Raw genomic sequence first — 21,709 nt, 5'->3', positions numbered from 1 at the left:
GAGTTTTCACCTTGATACACAAGCCAAATTCAACTTTTTTGCTCATCTCTGGGGGGACAGCAGTAGTACCATTGCTGGGTGGTTCTATCCTCATGGGAAGAGGATCACATCCCAGGATAAGCCTTACTCTTCGGGGAGGGGCGTGCAATTTCTTCTTAGGGAGCAGCAGTAATTCTCCAATGGTGCACAATATTCTCCTTGTGAAAAGTAGGGCACCAATGTTCTATGTTTACCTTTACTGATTTACAAATGTGTTCTTAATTCTGGCATTACCTGGATCCAGCGGTCCCTTCGATTGTCCAGCTCAGAGCAGATGGTTAACTTGCAGTTTGCTTTTTTCGCCAGACTTTTCACCTTCTCTAAGAAGGCGCCGTTATCAGGTACACTGCAGAAAGGAGAACAACTCATTGTAGTGTATTGAAGGAGTGCAAATAGGGACTGTGCCCACTGATCTGATACTCTGGCCAATTTACCTGCAGACAAAGACCTCCAGGGGTTCCAGAGTGTTTGGGGTCATTATCCATGGAGCAATCCGGAATACCACCTCATCTGTAAATATCAGGGCATCTTTCAAAACCTGGGGAGGGAACATGCGACATTGATTTTACAAAGGAAGTAAGAACATGTCTCAGAATGTCCAGAAAAGGCTAGATCCTCTACCAGAGGACAGAAACCCCCCTTTTGCAAACGTGGTTGATGATTATTTCTTAGCAATTGAATCAGTTGTTAAAATCTGGTAATGGCTGAAAGTCATTTAGATGTGAATTGATTAGTGACTTTTGTGGTTATTGATTGGACTGCATACTAATACTTTGATCAATGTCACTAAAGAAAGAGGAGTGAGTGGATCTGAAAACAATATCCAATGAACTCAGTAAGGGATGCACAAATTCTGCTGACAAATTTTTGGCACTCCCTGTCATTTCTTAACTTCTTCCACATAAAAATATTCTACAGCAGAATTTGTACTTTATCCAAATGAAGTTCTCTGTGGACAAATGTAGAGGTTCTGCCCACTTCCACAGCCCGAATTCACCTATGTTCATGCACTACACAGACTCCTAAAAAGATTACAAAGAAATTAAATAGAACATAGCGCCAAACATGTCTTATCTCAGTGCAAGGTCACAGAAAAGGAAAGGCAAGCTCTGTAGCTGCATGGGGAATGGTGCTGATGTCCCCTGCTATGAGAGTGCGGCTAGTGGCCTGAGAGGAGATAAGAGTGCAGCACCCTGTGTCCAGCTGCTTATGGGAGTGTCATGCGAGGCCAGGAATGCAGGAGCTAAAACACATGCTGAGAGAGAGAGGCAAAGGCTGGAGTGGGAGGGGTTCAAGAGGGCAGCCATCATGGTGGAAGTGGAAGACGAAATTCTGGCCCACATGTTTATGAGGGGAATCACTTTTGGTTGTGTGATGAAAGTGATGGTGTCATCACTCCTTTCCCTGAGATAGTCCCCATGTGGCATGGGGATGGCAGCCGCTACCTGACCCTGGAGACTGCTTTATGAGGGAGAACCAAATGGCGGGGGGCGACCCTCAGGGGGATGATACAACATCCTTGGAGAAAGTCATATACCCCCATTCCTTTTTAGCAGATGGTCCCTCCATTCCTCATGTCCTGATGGCATATTGTAACACTCCTCCTCAACCACTTGCTAGGTCTAATTCAAGTATTCCCCAATATCACACAAGCAACAACATGGTAACAACTGAGATGAGAGTGAGCGACACAGCAATGAGGATGACCAAGACCGGTAAACTAACACAATGGCCTAGTCTTTGAAAGTTGTTCAATCATGCTGGGAAGTTTAAATCTACCACAGCTGACAGACAGCAGAGAGAGCTGTAGTGGCTGAGTGGTACCGCGACCCTGACACAGGACAGAACACTGAAAGAAAGCATGCTGTGCGGAGCGCTTTGGGGGTGAATCCAGATTGTGGAAAGAGAAGCCAGAATGCAAAAAGCCCACTGCCCGAGAATGTGAGACAGAAGGAACCTGGCACAGTAGAGAAGAACATGGCGAATATGCAGTGGTTAATGGGACGCACCCTGAGCAAGCAAACTGAAAGGGACATAAGCAGAAAAATGTGAGAGACACTTAAAGTATCCGGTGAGCCCAGGGAAGACGGAAGGGTTACCGGGTTGCCTGAAAGTGTGTGCCAGTTCATGTAAGTGATGCAAGAGATGCGAAGACAAGTCTGTGAAGATATTAACACATGTGTGAACCATGCTATGAGTGGGTTGCTGTACCATATTACATGAGAGAAAGCAAAGTAAAAGTGAATGGTCTTGGAAAAAAGGCAGATACCCAATGTGTGAGAGAAGAAGCAAATATTGAAACAAACTTTAGCAAACAAGGCTTGATAAGCCAACATTGTGCAAATATCATTTCATGGATAAAAGGAAAAGTGAATACAAGCCCTAGCAGGAGAGTATACCATGCCAAGCGAAATGCTCAAAAGTAATTGCATAAAAGTCCTGGCAGGAGCGTATGCTAGGCAAAGCCAGGCGTTTGAACAAAACCACAAGTCAATTGTTTGAAAGACTGTATAGATGTCCTTGCAGGAGAGTATACCAGGCAAGGGCAAGTGTTTGTAATAAGTCACAGTAAGAGCAGAACCTTAAGGAAGATCCATGCCCTTGAGAGTTTGAATTGTTGTGAATGTGGACAAGAGCCTAGCAGTGGAATATACCAGGTGACCTGCGAGTCTGGGACATGCACCCAAATTGTAATACAGTGAAAGGAGAATCCCAAGGAGGAGGCATGCCCTTAGGATTTTGCACTGGCTTGAATGTGAAGAGAAACACAGTGAAAAGAGAATCCCAAGGAGGAGACATGCTCTTAGAATTTTGAACCGTCTTGAATTTGAAGAGGACACTGGGGAAGGGAGCCATTTACCCCCGGACTGTGAACACACCAGGAGGAGGGAGGTATCCTCATGGGGTTACAACAAATGTGGTTATTGTTTGTTTGAACTTTTCATATTGGTAAAAAGGAACCTGGGGAAGGGAGCCATTCCCTGGAACTGTGAACATTGCCCACTTGGAACCTTTTGGTTATATGTACACCTTTGTGTTGGATTTGAACATTTGTGCACTTTGAGGGGGTGGCTATAGCCCCGGGTCTTTTGGTTGTAGCTCCGGATAGAATCTTAGGGGCTACAACCGAAAGGTTAGTCGGCCCGAGTCCCGACAGCCCCGACATTAGCGTAGCCCCAGATCTTTTCCAGACCTAGCGACACCCCGGTTGCACACATGCCAAACAAGCAGTTAAGTGCTGTTAATTCAGTGCTGATTGAACAGTCCTTTTTTCGAGGGCGTCAGACTGTGCTCTTTACAAATCTAGAGTGTGGATCGCTGCATATTAAGTTGTTTATTAGGACCTCAGTATTTCCTCATTGAGGAAGCTCTGGGGTCAGCACAGTTTCAGCCATTGAAAGTGCTAGAGTTTGTCTCGGGTGCGTTTCCACCCCAACCTCTTGCTCGGCGAACTGCATGGGGCGGCAGTTGTCCTCTTTATTTTCTTAAAGTGAGGAGAACATAAAGTGGATGGCGAGACAGCTGAATAAGTGAACGTATATGTTTGTATATTTTCTTCCATCTATAATTAGAAAGATATAAACAGTCTTTTTGTTACCAAGCACATTTTTAAAAAGCACACATTTTGTTGACTTTTTTAGTTAGAAATACAAAAATAATTAAATCTGCCTTTTCACGTTTGCCCGTGAAAAATGGCAGGCTTTCACTAGCTGAGCGAACAGTGGACACTGGCAAATCTTTATGGAACCATCCTGGAGAAACTGCAGTATGGCCACTTCAAACAATGGACCCAATGCCTATCGTAGGCCTTGAAGGACGTATGCCGTTTTGAATGAGGAATAGTCTTTTGCACCTTATTAGAAAGACGCAAGGCACATAGCCTATCGCTATCAATTTCCACACTGACCATTGGATCAGATGGGCCCCTGGCCTCTGGCTAGATTGTAGAGAGAAAGGCCATCTCAGGTTCTTCGAAACCCTTGAGAATGGAGCTCCAGAAGAGAGGGAAACCACCCCCTTGGAAGCCAAAAGGGAGCCACTCGGATTCCTGTCACCCTGCACTCTCTGATCTTCTGGACCACTCTGGGAATTTGGGGTATGGGAAGGAGGGCATGTAGAAACCCCTGTGCCTTTTCCAGATTCAACACAATCACTGCCCAGACACCCACTGCCTGGAACCGGGAACAGAATCTGTCGACCCTGGCCAATGCAGTGGAGGCAAACAGGTCTACTTTGGAAGTCCTGAATCCCTGAAAGATCTCTGAGACGATCCTGTCTCACAGAGAGAACTCTTGAGAGGTAGGGAAGATCCTGCTAGGGGGTCCACCTCAAAATTCTCCAGACCTCGTATCTGAGCTGCTTCTGAAGGACGTCCGTTGACTCTCCATCCATGACCTGCTTCCCAGACCAAGCAATTCAGGGGAACCGACCCGGATCCCTTTTTGTGATTGATGCACACCATTGCTGTGCAGATATCCACACCGAGCAGTGCACAGGATTCCTTCCCTCGATTGTATCTCTTGGCTTCTACAATGAAATGCGGCCGTCTGAAATAGGGCTTTAGATATGTGGCCCTGGGTCATGCCGCTGCTCACAGGTTTTGCTCCTCCCCAAACTTTCTTTTCCATTATTACAGGTGTGCATCGTCGTATCTTCAAATATATATATGTATATTTGTTTTTTTTTTTTTAGTAATAACACATTTTTATATAGTTTCTATTTACTCCTTTGTTTCCTGACTGTAAACGTCAATTGAAACTTGCCAACTATGAAGTCTTGCCCGGTCATAGTTTTGCTGGCATGAAAATGTGCAAAGCGCGGATTAACCATCATCAAAAATGGCATGGGGGCAATAGCCATACCGCCAGGCACGCCACTTTTCATATGCACATGGGTGTGTCTGGTGGAGTGGCAATGGCTGGGCAAAATAAGGTAGGGACCCACCTAACCGCAGAAAGGGTGCATCCTAGTTTATACAAAACTAAAAAAATAGCTCTTGTTGTGAATTGCACCTGCTCCAATCTGGCATTAGTGATACGGCTGCAGTAACATCTTTCGTATTCTTTAAAAAAAAGTCCCGATAGTGCGCCACTTTATCCGAATTTATACCTCATTCCAAAGCAAACTGTTATTTTGTACTTTTTTTAATTACCTAAATGCAAGACCTTCATCCGGCATTTCTTTTTCTATTTGTAAATCATGTTCTTATATTGCGGGTGCAAAGTGTGCTAGGCACACATTATGTATGTCGCATTTGTGATACTTGCTGTATCAAACATGCACATTCCAATTTGCAGTTGGCAGCAGTGGCACTTTACAGGCGCACGTGGAGTTCCTCAAGTTGCAAATTACTGTTAAACTGGAATCTTGTATTCTAATCCCAAAGCATAAAGTGCATTTTCATTAACGTGTGTACTGCACTCTAGCACAATACATGTGTAACTGCCAAAAATACATGATATTGTCAAAAACTACACAGCTGTGTGTTTCCAAGTCACTGGATGGATGACCTCTGCACTTACCCTTGCACTCGCCACCAGTTGGCTGTACCTTACTTATTTATTTATTCTATTATCCTATGAACTGCACTGCTCCTTCCCACTTCCCATGCACTTGCACAATCTGAATGACACCTGGCCTAGTAGAATCGTTGTCTGTCTTCCCTCTTTTTCCCCTCCCTTGCCTCTTCGCGCCTTGAAACACTTGTGTATAGGCGCGTTATAAATGCCATATCATATCATATGATATCTTTCAAAGCACAATTCTGAGATGTTAAACATGTTATTTGGACGTACCTTGTTGTCCTTCTCCTTCAGGGTAAGTTGGATGGACACCAAGCCGGGGAAGTCCACGTCTGGGAAGAAAAGACCCTCCAAGTAGAATGTTGTCTTTTCTTTGCCGTTGTATGACATTTCATAGGTGGTGATATTCCTACCCAGAATGGCTTTGTACTGAAAATCTACGTCAGTCACCAGACAAGGAGAAAAGAGGAGGCAAAGGGGTTAGAAGAGATAACTTCCTGATGTCAATTTCGGCAAGGTACGTATAACATACCACTAGCCAGAAGGCATGGCTCTCCACACACATCAGTATGCAGAAAGGACTATGAAAAAATGTGGTTGTGCGGTTCACATAATGCTCTGCCTACTTTGTATTTGTATTTGTTTTATTTGTATACCACAGACCAGGCCCAAGGGCAACCGGGTGCATATCTTAGTAGAGCATTACGTTACAGGTAGTAGAACATTACATTACAGTAGTAAACATATCATCATAGAAGTCACAACAGGTACACAGAGTATACAGATGACGTTATAAATCAAGGCAATAATCAGAGCGGAGCAGAACAGAGCTAGGTCCCAGAAGGCCCGTCCAGACAGAAGAGCGGTTGTTAGTGGGATGTAGCTAACCAGAGCTTGGCTTTGTGTTTGAATTGGTTAAAGGAGGGTAGCATTCTAATCATGAATGGTACAGTGTTCCAAAGCTTGGCTGCCAGGACAGGGAAGCTAGCGCCCCCAGCCGAATGAAGCTTGAATCTAGGGATCACAAGACCTTGGGTTTGTGCAGATCTGAGTGCACGTACTGGACTATATTGAGAGAATCGCGAGGCTAGGTATGAGGGGGCCTGGTGGTTAACACATTTGTATGTGAGGGCCAGTACTTTCAGGGAGATCCTTTGGGCAACTGAGAGCCAGTTGAGGTTCTTCCTGGTTTCTGAGATGTGGGCTGATCGGGGGATGTTAAGGGCTGCTCTAATGGCATTGTTTTGGGTCGTCTGAAGTTTGTTGAGATTACCCTGGTTAGTGCCTTTGTACAGTGCATTGCAGTAGTCCAATTTGGACATAACCAGGGTCCTGGCCAAGGTAATGCAATTCTGGGCAGTAAGGAATGGGCGGCAGGCCGAGATCAATTTGCAGGTGTATGCAGACGCAGCGGCAACTGCATTGGTTTGTCTGGTGAGTGTCAAGGAGGCGTCGAGGTATATACCCAGAGTTTTGGTGTCTTTAGATACTTTAATCAGATCACCGTCAATGTTAAAGGAGCCGAACAGGGGACTCAGTTTGTTAAGTCTCTGTTGCGTGCCTAAGATGAGAAGCTCAGTCTTGTCATCGTTGAGGCATAGTTCGTGCTGGGCCATCCAGGCTTGTATGACAAGGTAGATGTCATTAAGGGCTTTAGAGTCAGTAATGTACTCACCAGTGATGGGTATGAGTATCTGGGTGTCATCAGCGTAATTCATGTAGGTGACGCCCAGATAGTCAAGCACATCAAATAGAGGTTTGGTGAAGACATTGTAGAGGGTTGGGGAAACACAGGATCCTTGCGGGACTCCACACGGGACTGGTGTGGGACTCCACACGGGACTGGTGTGGGATCGGCCGATGCAGTGGGGGAGAAAACTCTCATGTGCCTGTTGTCAAGGAATGACCTAATCCAGTTGGAAGCGTTGTCAGAGAAGTGGGCCGCTGACTTCAAGTGCCGACAAAGTATTTGGTGATTGACCAAATCAAAAGCCGCTGATAGGTCCAGAAATAGTAGAAGGGCCAGTTTACCGTTGTCTTTAAGGTCCTCAATTTGGGTTTTGAGATCAAGCACAGCTGTTTCAGTCCCGTGCTTCGGTCTGAAGCCAGATTGTCTTGAGCCGAGGAGGTTATTGGTCTCTAAGTAGTTCTGGATCTGCAGGTATGCTGCTCTGTCAAGTATTTTGAGTAGGAACGGTACGGTGGTAATCGGTCTGTAGTTAGTTGGTGTTTCAGGGTCTAGAGTCGTTTTCTTTTAGGAGGGGGATAACCCACGCGTCCTTTAAGTTGTTGGGTACTGTACCAGTTACGAATGAAGAGTTAATGAAGGTGGATATGAAAGGAGCGATGTCATGTGCTGCTTCCTTAATGTTAGATGCTGGGCAAGAGTCACCTTGGCAGTTAGAGGGTTTTAAATTGCAAATGATGTTTTTGACCTCAAGGATGGTGAGTGGGGTGAAGCTAAAGGGGGTGTGAGTAAAAGAGGCCGTCGGAGTATTGGAGGATTTAGTGGGGGGGTTGGTGAGTAAGGTAGTTTTTTTGGCAGTAATTTTCAATTGCAAGGTGGTGATTTTGTTGAGGAGAGCGTTTTGGATGTTGTTACACCATTTACTGTCTTTAATGCAGGTGTCAGGCTCAGGGGATGGGGATTCCAATTCTTTAAGGCTTTTAAATAACTCCTTAGTGTTGGATTCCGCTTGTAAGATGCGTTGGTTGTATGTCTCTTTTTTGGCTTGTAGAATCGCTTCTTTATAATTGTGGGTGGTGATGATGAGGCGATCTTTGTTAGAGTCACAAGGGTGGCTCTTCCAGAGTGATTCAGCCTTACGTTTTTCTTTGCGTAAAGTTCTTAACTGCGGGGTGAACCAACAGTTCAAGTGGGCTACTTACACCAGACCTCGATTCAACACCTCTGAGAGCAGAATGCGCCATAGACCTATGACCAATTCGGGCACGCTGAACACATAGCGAGTCTCTAGCACTCACGCCATCTCCTGACTCCTCTCAGCACCCATCCACATGCCTGACTGCATGGGTTGCTTCTCTATCCTAGCCTGGCTCATCCTTGTAAGCCTTTTTGTCCAAATGCACGTACGCATCGTAATCATACTCCGTGACAACACTCTGGACTTCGGTCTTCCGAGGGTGTTCCCACTAACAGCGCATTGATACTATAATAATGGTAAAAGGCACTATACAAATGACAAGTACAATACAATACAATACAATGGGGGTCATTACGACCCCGGCGTTAAGGGGTTAACGGCGCCGTGAAAGGCTGCGGCGCCGTTAACCCCTTAATGCCTTACTACGAGGTCCCTTTGCGGCTCCCGACCTTAACGGCTGGTCTGGACCAGCCGTTAAAGTAGGGACCCGCAAAGGGACCTTAATGGCAATTACGGTACCACAATTTGCAGTACCGTAATTGCCGCCTTCCCCATTCCCATTGAGCCCTATGGGGCAAAAATGGGAATGGGAAGGGCCATGGAGAAAGGGTGAATTACCGCCCTGCCAACCTTGGAATGGGATGGTAATTCCCCCTTTCTCCATGGCGGAGTCCGGCATGGACCATTTAGCGCCAGAGTCCTAATGAGGGCCAATGTCGTTGAGAGATTTCGTAGGGAAAAAAAATGACTAGAAAGGGCCAATGAATGCAAGAGATGTGCAAATCAAAACCGTTGTATGTAAGCCAGGTAGGATCAGTGGAAAGCCATGCAAAGTATGGTTCTGAGGAATTTCATGCAGGAGGAATCCTGTGGCTCTTGCTATTTCTCAGAAAAAACCCAATACAGGTGTCACTAATCAACAAAGAACCAAACAGCACAAGCCTTACGGAAGCCATAAACCCAGGCATGAGAGAGTCTCATCTTGAAGCATAAATGTCACCAAGCAGCACAAATGTGATGGGAAGACTTGCAAGTTGAAAGCCACTCGGCAGAGGAAATATTCCTCCTTGCCCCCATCTAGAGGTGCCAATAAGCAACATTGTCATCTATAGGTGTGTAATAAAGAATACCAGCAACAATAGGACTGTCTCTCACTATATCAAACAGTGGCTCTTCACAAGCAGGAAAGGCACCCCTCAATAAAACAAGGCACATTCGATCTTAGAGTGTATCACAGAAGATCACCGCGCACAAGGGGAAGACATGCGTGCGAGAGTGATAGCACGGACAATGATAAGGGACATCTCTCTCCTCCCTTTGCATCCTCTATGATGCTGGGAGGACTGCAGTACTCACCTTGCTCCAGGTTCACTTCCACTTTATCCACATCCTCCTTTGAAATGTTCAGGCACAAGCTGTAACCTTCGAAGATGGAGTGAGGGCCGCAGGTTTTTAGGACCATGGTTGACATGTCCTTCAGGTCTAGGAAAGCGAAGAGACAAGAGAGGGATCACTGGAATCATCCTTTAACTGTAACGCCAAACTTGTAATGACCCCCTTAGCCCTAGTCTTCCCACCTTCTTTCTCAGATTACGTAATCTCCAAGATATTTCAATTTGGAACCTTGCACTCAACAAATCCTGAGGAATGCGGACACGTAATTGCCACATTTGCCTTTCAATAAACAATGGGTAAAATGCAATACAATATTTGGTCATTCCGTGCCTGCATTGATATGATAGGTTATTTATAACGCGCTTAATACCCAGAGGTTTCTAAGCGCGGACCCGGGGATCGAGCAATCCGTGTCGTCTTGCTTCCAAGGCGAGCAAGTTGCCCCTGAGCTATCCAAGACATTAGAGAAATCTGCTAAAAATTAAACTGAGTCTCAATATTCTTCCCTTGGAATTCCAAATATCCTCATTTCACGTTTGAGCTTGCAGGTACACTGCATGTGAGCTTGAAGATGCAAAACTCCTTTCCGTTGCGGGTTATTGGCAACATGTGCAACATGCCACTATGGTGCCTCGCCTCCTTTTTCGTGACTGCCGAAAGCGACCACCACAGTGCTTAAGACATATTTAGTGAACGTTCAAGGAAAACCCATCGGAATGCCCTAATCATCCAGAGCTCATAGCAGTATTGTGCCTAGGTTATCCAGAGTCCTTTTGCTATGCAAACTGGTGGGATAGCTCACTTGAGAGAATTCCCAAGAAAATGTGAATGTTTAAACCTGGTTGTACCCTCTCAGGGTTCAGTAATTGCTGCCTACCTGTAGCATTAGGGGGGCTTGTGTCCAAGCTGTCCATTTTCCTGGAGTTTGTTTTATCCCTGTCACAGTTTACCAGCAGAACTGCACCATGGCCACGTGGGCCCCACGTCCAGGAAGCCTAAAGCAAGAGAGACAAGAACAGGTCATGTATGGAAGCATGGCACATGGAATGTTGAAGTACATGGATGATGGACTACCTAAGGTGTGATGATAAATGGTGTGGAACCACCTAGGAAGGAGCAGGCACAGGGTGAGAAGACAGGTTTGTGGGCTGGTAGGGTGGGAAAATGCAGGGTGAGAATTGTAGGGTGTGGGATCATGCTAAAAGGTACGACAAGGTGGAAAAGCAAGGTGGTTGAGGAGATGAAGGATGCAATGATGCAGAATCCTGACACAGGCTGTGGAAGCATGCACAGCAGTAATATACAGGCTGTGGAAGCATGCACAGCACTAATATGCAGGCTGTGGGAGCATGCACAGCAGTAATATACAGGCTGCGGAAGCATGCACAGTGGTCATATACAGGCTGTGGAAGCATGCACAGCACTAATATGCAGGCTGTGGAAGCATGCACAGCACTAATATGTAGGCTGTGGAAGCATACACAGCAGTAGTAATATGCAGGCTGTGGAAGCATGCACAGCAGTAGTAATATGCAGGCTGTGGATGCATGCACAGCAGTAGTAATATACAGGCTGTGGAAGCATGCACATCACTAATATGCAGGCTGTGGATGCATGCACAGCAGTAGTAATATGCAGGCTGTGGAAGCATGCACATCACTAATATGCAGGCCGTGGAAGCATGCACAGCAGTATTATGCAGGCTGTGGAAGCGCCAATAGCGGGTGGAAGCAGAGTGAGGGCATTTATTTGGAAGCATATCTCAGCGAGGGAAAATGGAGACTGGGAAGTAACTAGAACAGCAATGACTAGTAGGGAGTCGAGGTTTGTAATCATGTAGGATGGGGATGGATATGACGAGGGACACATGAGCACACAAGCTCCTTCCAAAGGAAGGAATCATTATTCTGAGCTAGTAGGAAAACAAATTAAAAACTGAGTGTGCCGCAACAAATATTGTAATACACAACAGTGTAGTGCAGTTACGAATTTGTTTAAATGACGTCTATGAGAAGTCTCTCATTGTAGAGGCTCTCTCTAAGAGAGGAATCCTATATGGAGCTGTTTTGTTAATACAGACCCATGCATGGCTCCCCCCTCTGCTGCTCGCACTCCCTATGTGGCCAGCTATGACCTAAATCCTTCTCTCTGGGACGCGGGGTAGCAGCTGCCTTACCTTGTCAGCCTTATCACCATTAACAGCCCCGGTGCGATGTGTGTCAACCTCAAGAGCCACATCTGGAGAAAAAGAAACACAATGCATGTTACCAAGACTTGTGAAATGAATTTTCCTGCCCTACTAAAAGGACATTTTCCTCATCTCCACAGATGACCCATACATGCATGCTGATAGGTAGCATTATAGGTAGCTTGCTCTAATTTGACTTATTCTCTTTGTCATTTTATTCTGATATTAGAGATTGAATCCAATTCGTATCCAGTTTACATGCTTCAAGACAATATGGGCCTATAATTATAATTGTTCTTTTATAACACGCTTAATACCGGGGACCACTTTCTAAGCACAAGGATCCAGGATTCGAACCCGCGTTGCTATGCGTTGTTTTTTTTCCAAGACAAACGTGTTGCTCATGAGCTATGGTTCTTTCTTGTGCAACCTGCTGTAACACACAAATGAGGAGGGATACTGTACCATGTACTATATAATAATGCAAAGAAGGGTTACTATTGGCCTTCTGTGCAATTGGGGGCAAGGGGTGAGCGGTTGCACATTCTCACCATATTCGACAATTTCATACATAATAGCTTTTCTGAATTGAAAGGATCGCTTCTGCAAAACAACAATGCTTTGTTATTCACACAACGCTTTCCACAGAACCTATTTACAGGCAAGGGTCACCCAACCAAAGATCGTATTTTTTTACCAACCTCTGAAGGATGGAAGCCTGAGTTGGCCTTGCCGGCCTTTGACTTTGAACGTGTGACCAGCAGATCACACACGGCTCTAGGCAGCGATAACTCAACCCACCGAGCTATGCTTACTGTCATTAAAGTAAACATCTGGGGAAGTTTTCACTCTTTTCAAGATGATCTTCTGGGAAGAGTTAACAATAGGCAGATTTTTCAAGTAGAAAATAGTCACACACCTATGCGGCATTCACCTGGAATCCTGCATGAGGTAAATACTTCCTGTATTTTTAACGTTGCTACCATACTCATAATGAGGGCCTAGGTAGATTGTGAGTTGATGTGTGAACATCCAGGGATAGCACAGGCCAAGCTTCTATATGAGGAAATCCTTCCGTTGAGACATCATGAACCACTGCCCAGTGAGAAGTGCTTGATGACCTCATCATATGTCCCAGGGTTCCACTGAACCAATGAAAAGCAAGATTTTGTTGAAAATGATCTGTATTTTCCTGCGATAAAGTGTTACCAAGCACCTTGCTATCTGGAACCGTTTCCCTTACAACAAACATGAGCGTGTTGCAATGTCTGGTAAGATTCACCGCAGGGTGTAAGTATGATGTGCGGTTATAATTCAGCCATAGCCAAGGATTGCCCCTAGTTCCTCATGTAAAATTGCAGGATGTGGATCCTTAGGGCAACCCCACCTGCTCTGTCCAGAGTCCATCGTTAGTCTCCCTTTACCCCGAAGTTCTCCTTTGTGCATAGACCCACTTTCAGAACCAGTTAAGGGGAATATTCAGACTCTATCAACAAATGAACACCCACCGCATCATATCTTGACCCGGCACCCATGGGAGAAGGAGCTTACTGATTTTGGAGGTAGTGGCGGCCATGCCACGTCTTGGCATAGAGTTAGGTTAATCAAAGTATCCTGCTTCTTGAGGTCTGTTCGCAATAACCGCATGCCTTTTTTCTCAAGGATTGAACCTAGATGTGTGTGAGAAGTTAATTCTATCATAGCTGCAGACTCCACTTTGCTTCCATGCCACATCTCTGGTAGAGCCGTCAGCTGGAATGATGTCTGTATTAGATCTGACTAGCCCTGACTCGAACCATTATACATGAACACCCTGGAGGAGTTGTGGGGGGGAGCTCTGTCTGGGTGTTTATCACTTGTCATTAAGCCCACTCTGTGTGTGAAACAGGGTTGGAGGGTGCACTTTAATCTAGGCGAGAAAAAGCCGACCCAAGAGGCCATAAAATCAACAGGTGCTAGCAAGACTATTCGGTTACTAGTCTTTCCATCACATTTTTTTCATCTAATAGATTTCCCATTAAAAAAATCCAAAAAATGTGTTTTCATCTAATGTGGTTTAATACCACTTTCCATCGAAAACCTGTATAACGAAAACATATATTTTTTTTAATTGGGGGGTCCAGTTTTTCACCCTTTAAGACACCCATTCTTTAATAATAATATATTTTTTTTTAAATTGGGGGTACCTCCCAAACACCCGTCTCCAAATTTAACCATTTAACCCTTTGACACTTTAGCCCACCCAAATACACATACATACATTTTCAATGGAAAAATATTCATTGAAAGATTTTTTCGATGGAAAAACTTGCAATGAACATTTTTCAAGGGTAATCTTTCGATGGAAAATCTTTCAATGAAAAGACTGTAACCCTACTATTCCCTCCTGACTTACTTTGTGTCAAAGAAAAAGATCAGGTAACTCAGGGACTTGTGTTAATGGGGATCGATCTTCCCGCCCTTTAACATAAGAAGTAATTTTTCAGTGGAAAAGGCAGGAAGAGTTGAACCAGTTTAAACCCACTGGTCACTAACTTTTAAAACCGTCTCATCAGTTCCTTGTCCAAAAACGGAAATAGATACCTGATTGGGGGCATTTAAAAGATTCAGGAATGCTTTCCTTTCCACTGTCTTGCTTATACGCTGCTGAGTTCAGCCCCAGCCTACCTGATCATTCTCTGAAATACTGCTGGAAACCGATGCCAACTGTGCTAGTGAATGGCCGGCCTTGCCTTGCCTTATCGGAGCACTGATGACATGGTCTACCTGTTGATATTTGACAGTGGAGAGTTACCATGGACACTGCTTGGTCTTGGAACTCCCGCGCCAGCTTGAGGATTCTCCTGTAGAGCCGTCACTTGGCTGATTCACCCTTGACCGCAGACTAGTTCGTCGATCTGTAAAATAAGACTATTTGCCAGTCCTGAGTCATGGGGCCGGGCAATTGGATTCAAGCTTAATGAAATACCGGCTGAAATGATGGGCTACTGTACTCCAATTCTCTTTCAATCAGCCATTGGTGATGGGCAATTTAAGATTCTGCCGAGACCTGCCAAAGGTAACTTCTGGTCAGGGAAAGTTTTTGCAAGCTCTCCTGTGAGAGCATGGGAACTTCATTGGGAGAAAGGATACATTTCAATGAAGCTGCCGCAAATGTGCTGCAAAACAGCTTTTTGGTTGAGGGAATGATGCCAAGAACTGTATAATTGCCTCCTAGCATGTCACAATTCATGAGCAGAGCCTGAACACCAATTATAAGGTTTTCTGGGGGAACGACCAGGGGGCAGCACAGTTTTCAGAACGTCGCACCACGTGAATTTGGCCAGTCTCCCTATTCTACAGACTGCGAAAGGGTTTCTTTTCACAATACTTCAAACATACAATCCAGCATGTTCAAACTCCTAGGGAACTCGCATCTCTCAATTGTGCCTTTTATTTAAAGCTCCTGAAATAAATAGTATGTTTGCAATAAACTAGGATCGTTTCCAGATTACATCTGTTTGTTCGAAACATTAGGTTCGAAGGACATGTTTCCAGTAATGAGAATTTATTCATGAGATTCTGATAGAAACTTCATCTGTAATTAGCAAAATTGTGGCAACGATGTAAGGACCAAACAACACATGTAAAAACTCTGTAATTACACACAATTGCACTTTTCAAAATGCTCAATTTCACCGTGGAAAAAAATGAACGGCTGCATGCTTTCTGTAAATGTTATTTCTTTTGGAGTGTTTTACCTGAATGATTTTGTCATTTTGCTCAAGTTGGAATACATTGCGGTAGTGAGGTATTGTTTTCAAGTTTTTTTTTCTTTATTGATTTTTTACTTAAATTATCTTTATAAACTGTTTCAGTAGATGTGTGGCCACCACAATCCCTTGCTGTTATAAACGTACATCTTATCCCCTCCCATGAACGCTCTAACCCATATTGCTAACCCAGGCCCATAACTCCTAACGCTTTCCCCCTGACCCTTCCTAACCATTGCCCCATCAAGTAACCACAGACATCAAACAATAACGTTTAAAACACCCCTTACCCCTTTCCCCATTACCTCAAACTCCTTATCGTTAATTCATATTAGAACCTCAGAGGGGGGTGTGGTGGCCTCTCAGCCAATGAGGAAGCAAGGATCGGGGGCTTCACCACATGGTACAGCCCCAGCTCCAATCCTTCTCAAAGCGGGAGGCCGCCATCTTTCCTCACCAGGTTTTGGATGTGCACTTCCCCCCTTCCCCGCATCCTACCCCCACATCCCTTTTCCACACAATAAGGCACCGTACACCCCATCCCCACTTACCTTCTGCTTCCTTGTCCCTTGACTCGCCGGGAACAGTAGTGTTCCCAGCGCAGCTCCAATGTCCTCAAGGCCGCAATGGAAAGGGAGGAGGAACTGCGTATGGTCCCTTCACTCAGTATCCATGGCTGCCTGATAGGTACATTTAGATTTTGTATGCCATATCCCCTCTACCCATGATAGCCCCAGCACTTTTTGCTGGTCTTCTGGAACTTTTTCCTGTTCTCCTGAATGAGGGCAGTCTTTTCCCCCTCCATTCTTTTTACTTTGACCATGGGAACCCTGTTCATTGTGTTTTTACTTTGTTTTATGGACTCATGCTTTCCTCCATACTTTTTAAAGGCATCTGTGTTTCACTTTTGTAGCACACAACACCTTTTGTGCAGTGTTGCTGGGTGCTGTTTGGGTTCTTCTTTTTATGTTCTTTTATGTTCCATAACAACTACTGTTCTCAATGTTAGAGGAATACTTTTTATACGTCTTAGATTTTCCTTTTGAGGGATCAGCACACACCACCCTATGTGGAGTGCTGAGGGGTTACCTTGTATCCCTTTTCCCTCTGCTCCTGTAACATTTCTGTTACAGTGACAAGAATACAGTTATGACTGGTGACAGTGCATGTGTTCTACAGACTTTTGTGCACTTTTTGCTGGCAAGCTGTCTTCACAGCTGCGGGTATGCACTGAAGGGTCACCTATGATCGAAAATAGTGGCTTCTTTCTTTTTTCAACATTTTTTGTGTGGTTTTCCTTTCTTGGTCCTTCTTCTGTTGTCTTGGGTGGGGGAGGTCCTGGTTTGAGTTTAGTCTTTGGTGGGAACCTTTTGTGTAGCCGGCAGAGGCTCCAGTGTGTTTGCGAGGACAGGAAGCATGGCAGGATCCCGGAACTCCATTATACTTTATCTTTGGGTGTGCCTGAAAGGAACCAGTTCCCACTGAATTGGTCCCTGATTGAACAGCCACCTGCCCCATTCTGTAAATTACAGTGACAGTGTGCAAAGGACGAATGTGAAATCCTAATGAACAGTGATGATCCTGAGGCAGAAGATAAGTCGACCACTGGAACAGAAGATCAAAAGAAGATTACCAGAGATGTCTTCAGCCCTTTCCAACAACCACAACAAGAACACTGCTTTCAGATCAACAGATGAGCTCAGAAGACAAGGACTGCCTCCCTTTGGCTGGTGGGACCAACTAGCCATAAAATGATCTGCAAGACGTGCCATCCCATGACGTGCTGGGCCCTTCCTCAGCTGCAAAATCCCAATACCCTAGGTTCTCTGACCATATTGCAGCACATCATTTTCTTGTGAAGGAATCCTCCTAGAACTTTGGTGAGCTCCAGTTGAACCTCTAGAGACAAGATCTCCCGCCTCAATATCCCATCGCAGGAGCGCAGGAGTGAAGAATCACAGCAAATTCACCGGGGGATAAACGTTCATCCTTGGAGCCTATGAAAAGACACCAAAACTGCACACTGACATTGGAGCATGAACAATCCTTGGCTGCGAGTCCTTTCTCTTGACTGCTGCTGCAACATTCCTTCCAGAGTCCCTCCTTTACTCACCATGATCAAGGAAGAGACGACCAGCCCCACCATGCTGCACCATGAAAAGATCCAGCTGCATCTTCTTCACAGCTCCTCAGGTATTGTGGGACCTGTGGTATTGCATACCTCAAGTCGTTCTGTTGCTCCTTTTCTGCTGGAGTGCTGATTCAGGTGTCTGGGTGTTCACCCTTACCATTCGCCCAGACCTAATGCTGGTGCACCTATAGGCAGCCTTTCCCAAGGTTCCTGAAACCTTTTTGACACACCAAAGCAGATTACTAACCTGTAATAGAAGAGTCCTCTGGAACTTTGACTTTTCTGCTGCTGTGCCTTACCTGCTTTCCCTCCAATCTGACTTTGAAGAATTCATACCTAGATAGGGATGGACTGCTAAAACCATAAGGCCTCAGAAAAGAATTACAAGTCTTGTAAAGTATTGAACTGCTATTGCTGGAGTTGAATAAGCCTTTTTAGTCCTACAACAGAACATTTTCTGAGGGTACCTAGTAAATATATCTAAAACATTACAGAGCGGACGATAACACCGAAAAACACAGAAAACATTAAATAAATATATAAAGGGTAGTGGGGTAAAGGGGTCAAAATGGGTCAGGATATAGTTAGGGTGGCGTTATAAGGGTACAAAAAACGGGAGGTTTCGGGAGACCGCCCAAATAAAACAAAAAGATTTGGTGTTTCCTGGTATTTATTCAGCAATGAAATTTACCACTCTGTAATGTCTTGCGGTTAAATCATATGTAACATATCTGAGTTGTTATAACAAGTGATTTTTCTTCCCATTGAACTGTGTTCATGATCTGTATTATTTGGTTTACTCGCCTAAAGTATTGCTCATCTTTTCTATTGTGTTGATTCGTTAAATGAGTACCTACTTGCATGAATAGCATTACCTTGTGTAGATCAAATAAATATCTATTTTACAAGTGTGTAAGAGTGTCTTTGGGCCTATGTATTTTGTGAGTTCATTGTACTTACCTACAGCTCACAGCTCCCTCCTAAAATATGCCTGGCTGCTCTGCCATACTACCAAACCTTTGAGTAGTACAGACATATACTAGACGTTGGGGCATGTATACCAAGGGATAGTGTTATAAAGTCTTCTACCAGGTAGACTTAAGGAAAACTCCCCTACCTCTTCCAACTTTTTTTGTTGTTTTTGTAAGTTGCGAACATTTTCACAACTGACAAATTATTAGTATCCTGATAATGTGCCGGGATACTAATAGCAATAAACCCCACGCTGAGGGGCCATTACTCCATCCAGTAATGCCTCAGGGCTTTGTTACTTCGTAACTATGGCCTAGGGCAATATCTGATCTGGTAATGGCCCTCCAGATCAGGGTTTATTACTTAAACATCTAACCCTTAGCCATAATCTATAACCTCTAAAACAAATCCTTGTGCTATATAGCCCATTACTCATATTCTATGAAAAAACACTGCATGAAAAAACTCTTCTGTGAAAATGGTACCCGAGTAAAAGCACTCAGTAAAGTGATGCTCAAAGAAAAAATACACTACATGAATTGATCGTTTCCACAAAAAAGTGTACATGATAAATTGCTGCTCTTTGTATAGTTTCCATAGATACGTGACCGATGATTGAAATTAACCTATTATTTATGTGGGGTTTTGTAGAACCCTCAGTTTACCTTTGAAAAACTTCAGATGTGTGCTAAACTATAGTAGAACCCCAAGAAAATAGCAGCAGAGCTGTTGCTATGAGCAGCGCAGGATATGTCTATGGTATGATGCTTACAATTGGCAGTGGAGTAGCCCTATGGCATGGCCAGGGCCAAGACGTGCATGTAGTGTAGCCATACTCCCTAAAACAGTTAGAGGGGTAAAATCCTAATTCATCTCAAGATTAACATAGACGCGCTTTCCCACAACGTTACCATGAAAAACAATTCATTACTTTACCGTATACCTTCATCTGACCAAGATCATCAGAACTTGGGTTTTATATGAAAATCTTTTTAGAAACAAGATCGACCGAATTTGGATGGTTTTGGCAAGACTTTTTTTCTCTTTTGTTTGGGGGTTCCAACACACTCCTCTGTTTTCCCTACCTTTGCCTGAATTCTTTTTTTTAAAGCAATTTGCCCTCTGCTGTGTATGTCTTTAAGGCCGGCCTAATTCAAGTCACCTTTATGGACAAACATTTATTTCAACATTGTTTACATATAGTGTGTGTTGATCAAAAGAGGGACATTGCAGAGTTTCTTCCAGTTAAGGCCACCTCTAGCATGGTCACCCTTTCTCTTTCTCCACTACCCTGCTCTCTTTTGAGGGTTCCTCCAACATGTCTGGTTTCTGCTGTGCAGCACCCCATATCCTCTTGCCCCCCTCCCACCGCATACCACTGCCAGTCCCCACTTAAATGCTGAAATGAACAACGCACTTTTGTGCATATGTGCCAAGGCCAGATATATACATGGGCCTACAGTGTCGTCACCTAGGGCCCTATGGTCATGGGGGCCCGTGCATGCAGGCATCGGTTGCCTCATGTAAATCAAGTACTACAATTTCCTTTCAAGAGGCACTGAGCTGTATCTACACACAATGCTTTTTTGTCTTATGCAGCGTGGCCGTGCTGCCTGTCACCTCACAGCCCCTGCCACTCAAGAGAAAAATACTCACCACACCCACCTTGGCAGTCCAAGCCCATCAGGTGCTGCAGGGCAGGTCTGACTGGGGCCTCACAAATACAACGTATTGCTCTCTTTGTTTTGCAGAGCATTTAAAGTAGAAGCTATTCATAACTGATGGTCCATTTAAGTAGCCATTGTGTTGACTAGTTGTTCTTAACGTTTTGGTTGAAAAAACTAAAAAAGGTGCTGGGGGATGTGCTGCTACGTTTGGTGTTTACTACTACCATTTGGTGCTTATTCTGCTGGCAGAGGCTGGACTGCTCGTCTTTGGTGTCTGTCCAAGTGACAGAAACAGCTACTGCACTGCTAGCATTTGATGGTCACCCGGGTGACAGAAGCTCTGCTGGTATTGTTTGGTGTCTGTTCTAGTGGCAGAGGTTGGACTGCTGTTGTTTGCAGTGGTGTTTTTTTTTCTGGTGGCAGAAGCTGAGCTCTGCTGCTATTGTTCAGTGTCTGTTATGTTATCTTCATTTATAGAGCGCACATACGGTGAAGCATCTTGGCGCTACTAGGTGTACAACAGAGTGAAAAGGCCAATATTACAGTATTTAGAACAAGTAAGTCTTTAACGCACGACGGAAAGCAAAGTGATCTCTCATAGCACAGAGAATGAACGGGATAGAGTTCCATAATTTGGCTGCTGCCACAGAGAAAAAAACGAGCTCCCACCCGTACAAACCAGTAGCGAGGCACCGGGAGAAGGTATGGGTCCGGAGAATGAAGCGCACGGGATAGTTGATGGGGGCAGAGTTTTTCCTGCAGATACTCACCCCATGGCTATAGAAAGCCATGTGAACCATGCAGAAAGATTTACACTGCTCCCATTGTTGTACAGGTAGCCAGTGAAGTGAATGGAGAAACAGCGAAATATGAGAACCATTTGGGGTACCTGTAAAAATCCGGGTGGCAAAGTTGTGAAGTAGCTGCAAACGACGAAATAAGTAAAGAGGCTGAGCAAGAAATAAGGAATCACACTAGTCTAGCCGGCTAAAGATCATGAAAGCTGTCAACAAAGGATGCAATTTGTACTGCTACCGGCGTCCCGTCAACCGCTGTAGCCCTGTCACATGAACCAGAGCCTAAAAGGAACAAAAAGTAAAGTGAAAACACCAGGCACGTCATTTCACCAAAATGCCAGGGGTGGCGGAAGTGACATCA

General features: G+C 44.7%; 1 protein-coding gene across 1 annotated transcript in view; it reads right to left on the bottom strand.

Moving 5' to 3' along the window:
* LOC138473212 (protein-arginine deiminase type-3-like) overlaps window positions 1-21,709 on the bottom strand; it is an 85,264-nt gene that overhangs the window by 47,471 nt on the left and 16,084 nt on the right. Inside the window, exons 4-9 of the mRNA XM_069611780.1 lie at window positions 12,018-12,079; window positions 10,719-10,836; window positions 9,803-9,928; window positions 5,835-5,998; window positions 474-577; window positions 274-385 (exon numbers count right to left, since the gene is read on the bottom strand). Of these exons, the coding sequence (XP_069467881.1) occupies window positions 274-385; window positions 474-577; window positions 5,835-5,998; window positions 9,803-9,928; window positions 10,719-10,836; window positions 12,018-12,079 (686 nt within the window). The remainder of the gene's footprint in view (window positions 1-273; window positions 386-473; window positions 578-5,834; window positions 5,999-9,802; window positions 9,929-10,718; window positions 10,837-12,017; window positions 12,080-21,709) is intronic.

Source organism: Ambystoma mexicanum, chromosome 8 (assembly GCF_040938575.1).
Source record: "Ambystoma mexicanum isolate Mex_15411 chromosome 8, UKY_AmexF1_1, whole genome shotgun sequence".
NCBI lineage: Eukaryota > Metazoa > Chordata > Amphibia > Caudata > Ambystomatidae > Ambystoma > Ambystoma mexicanum.
This window is presented reverse-complemented; position numbering and strand designations above follow the sequence as displayed.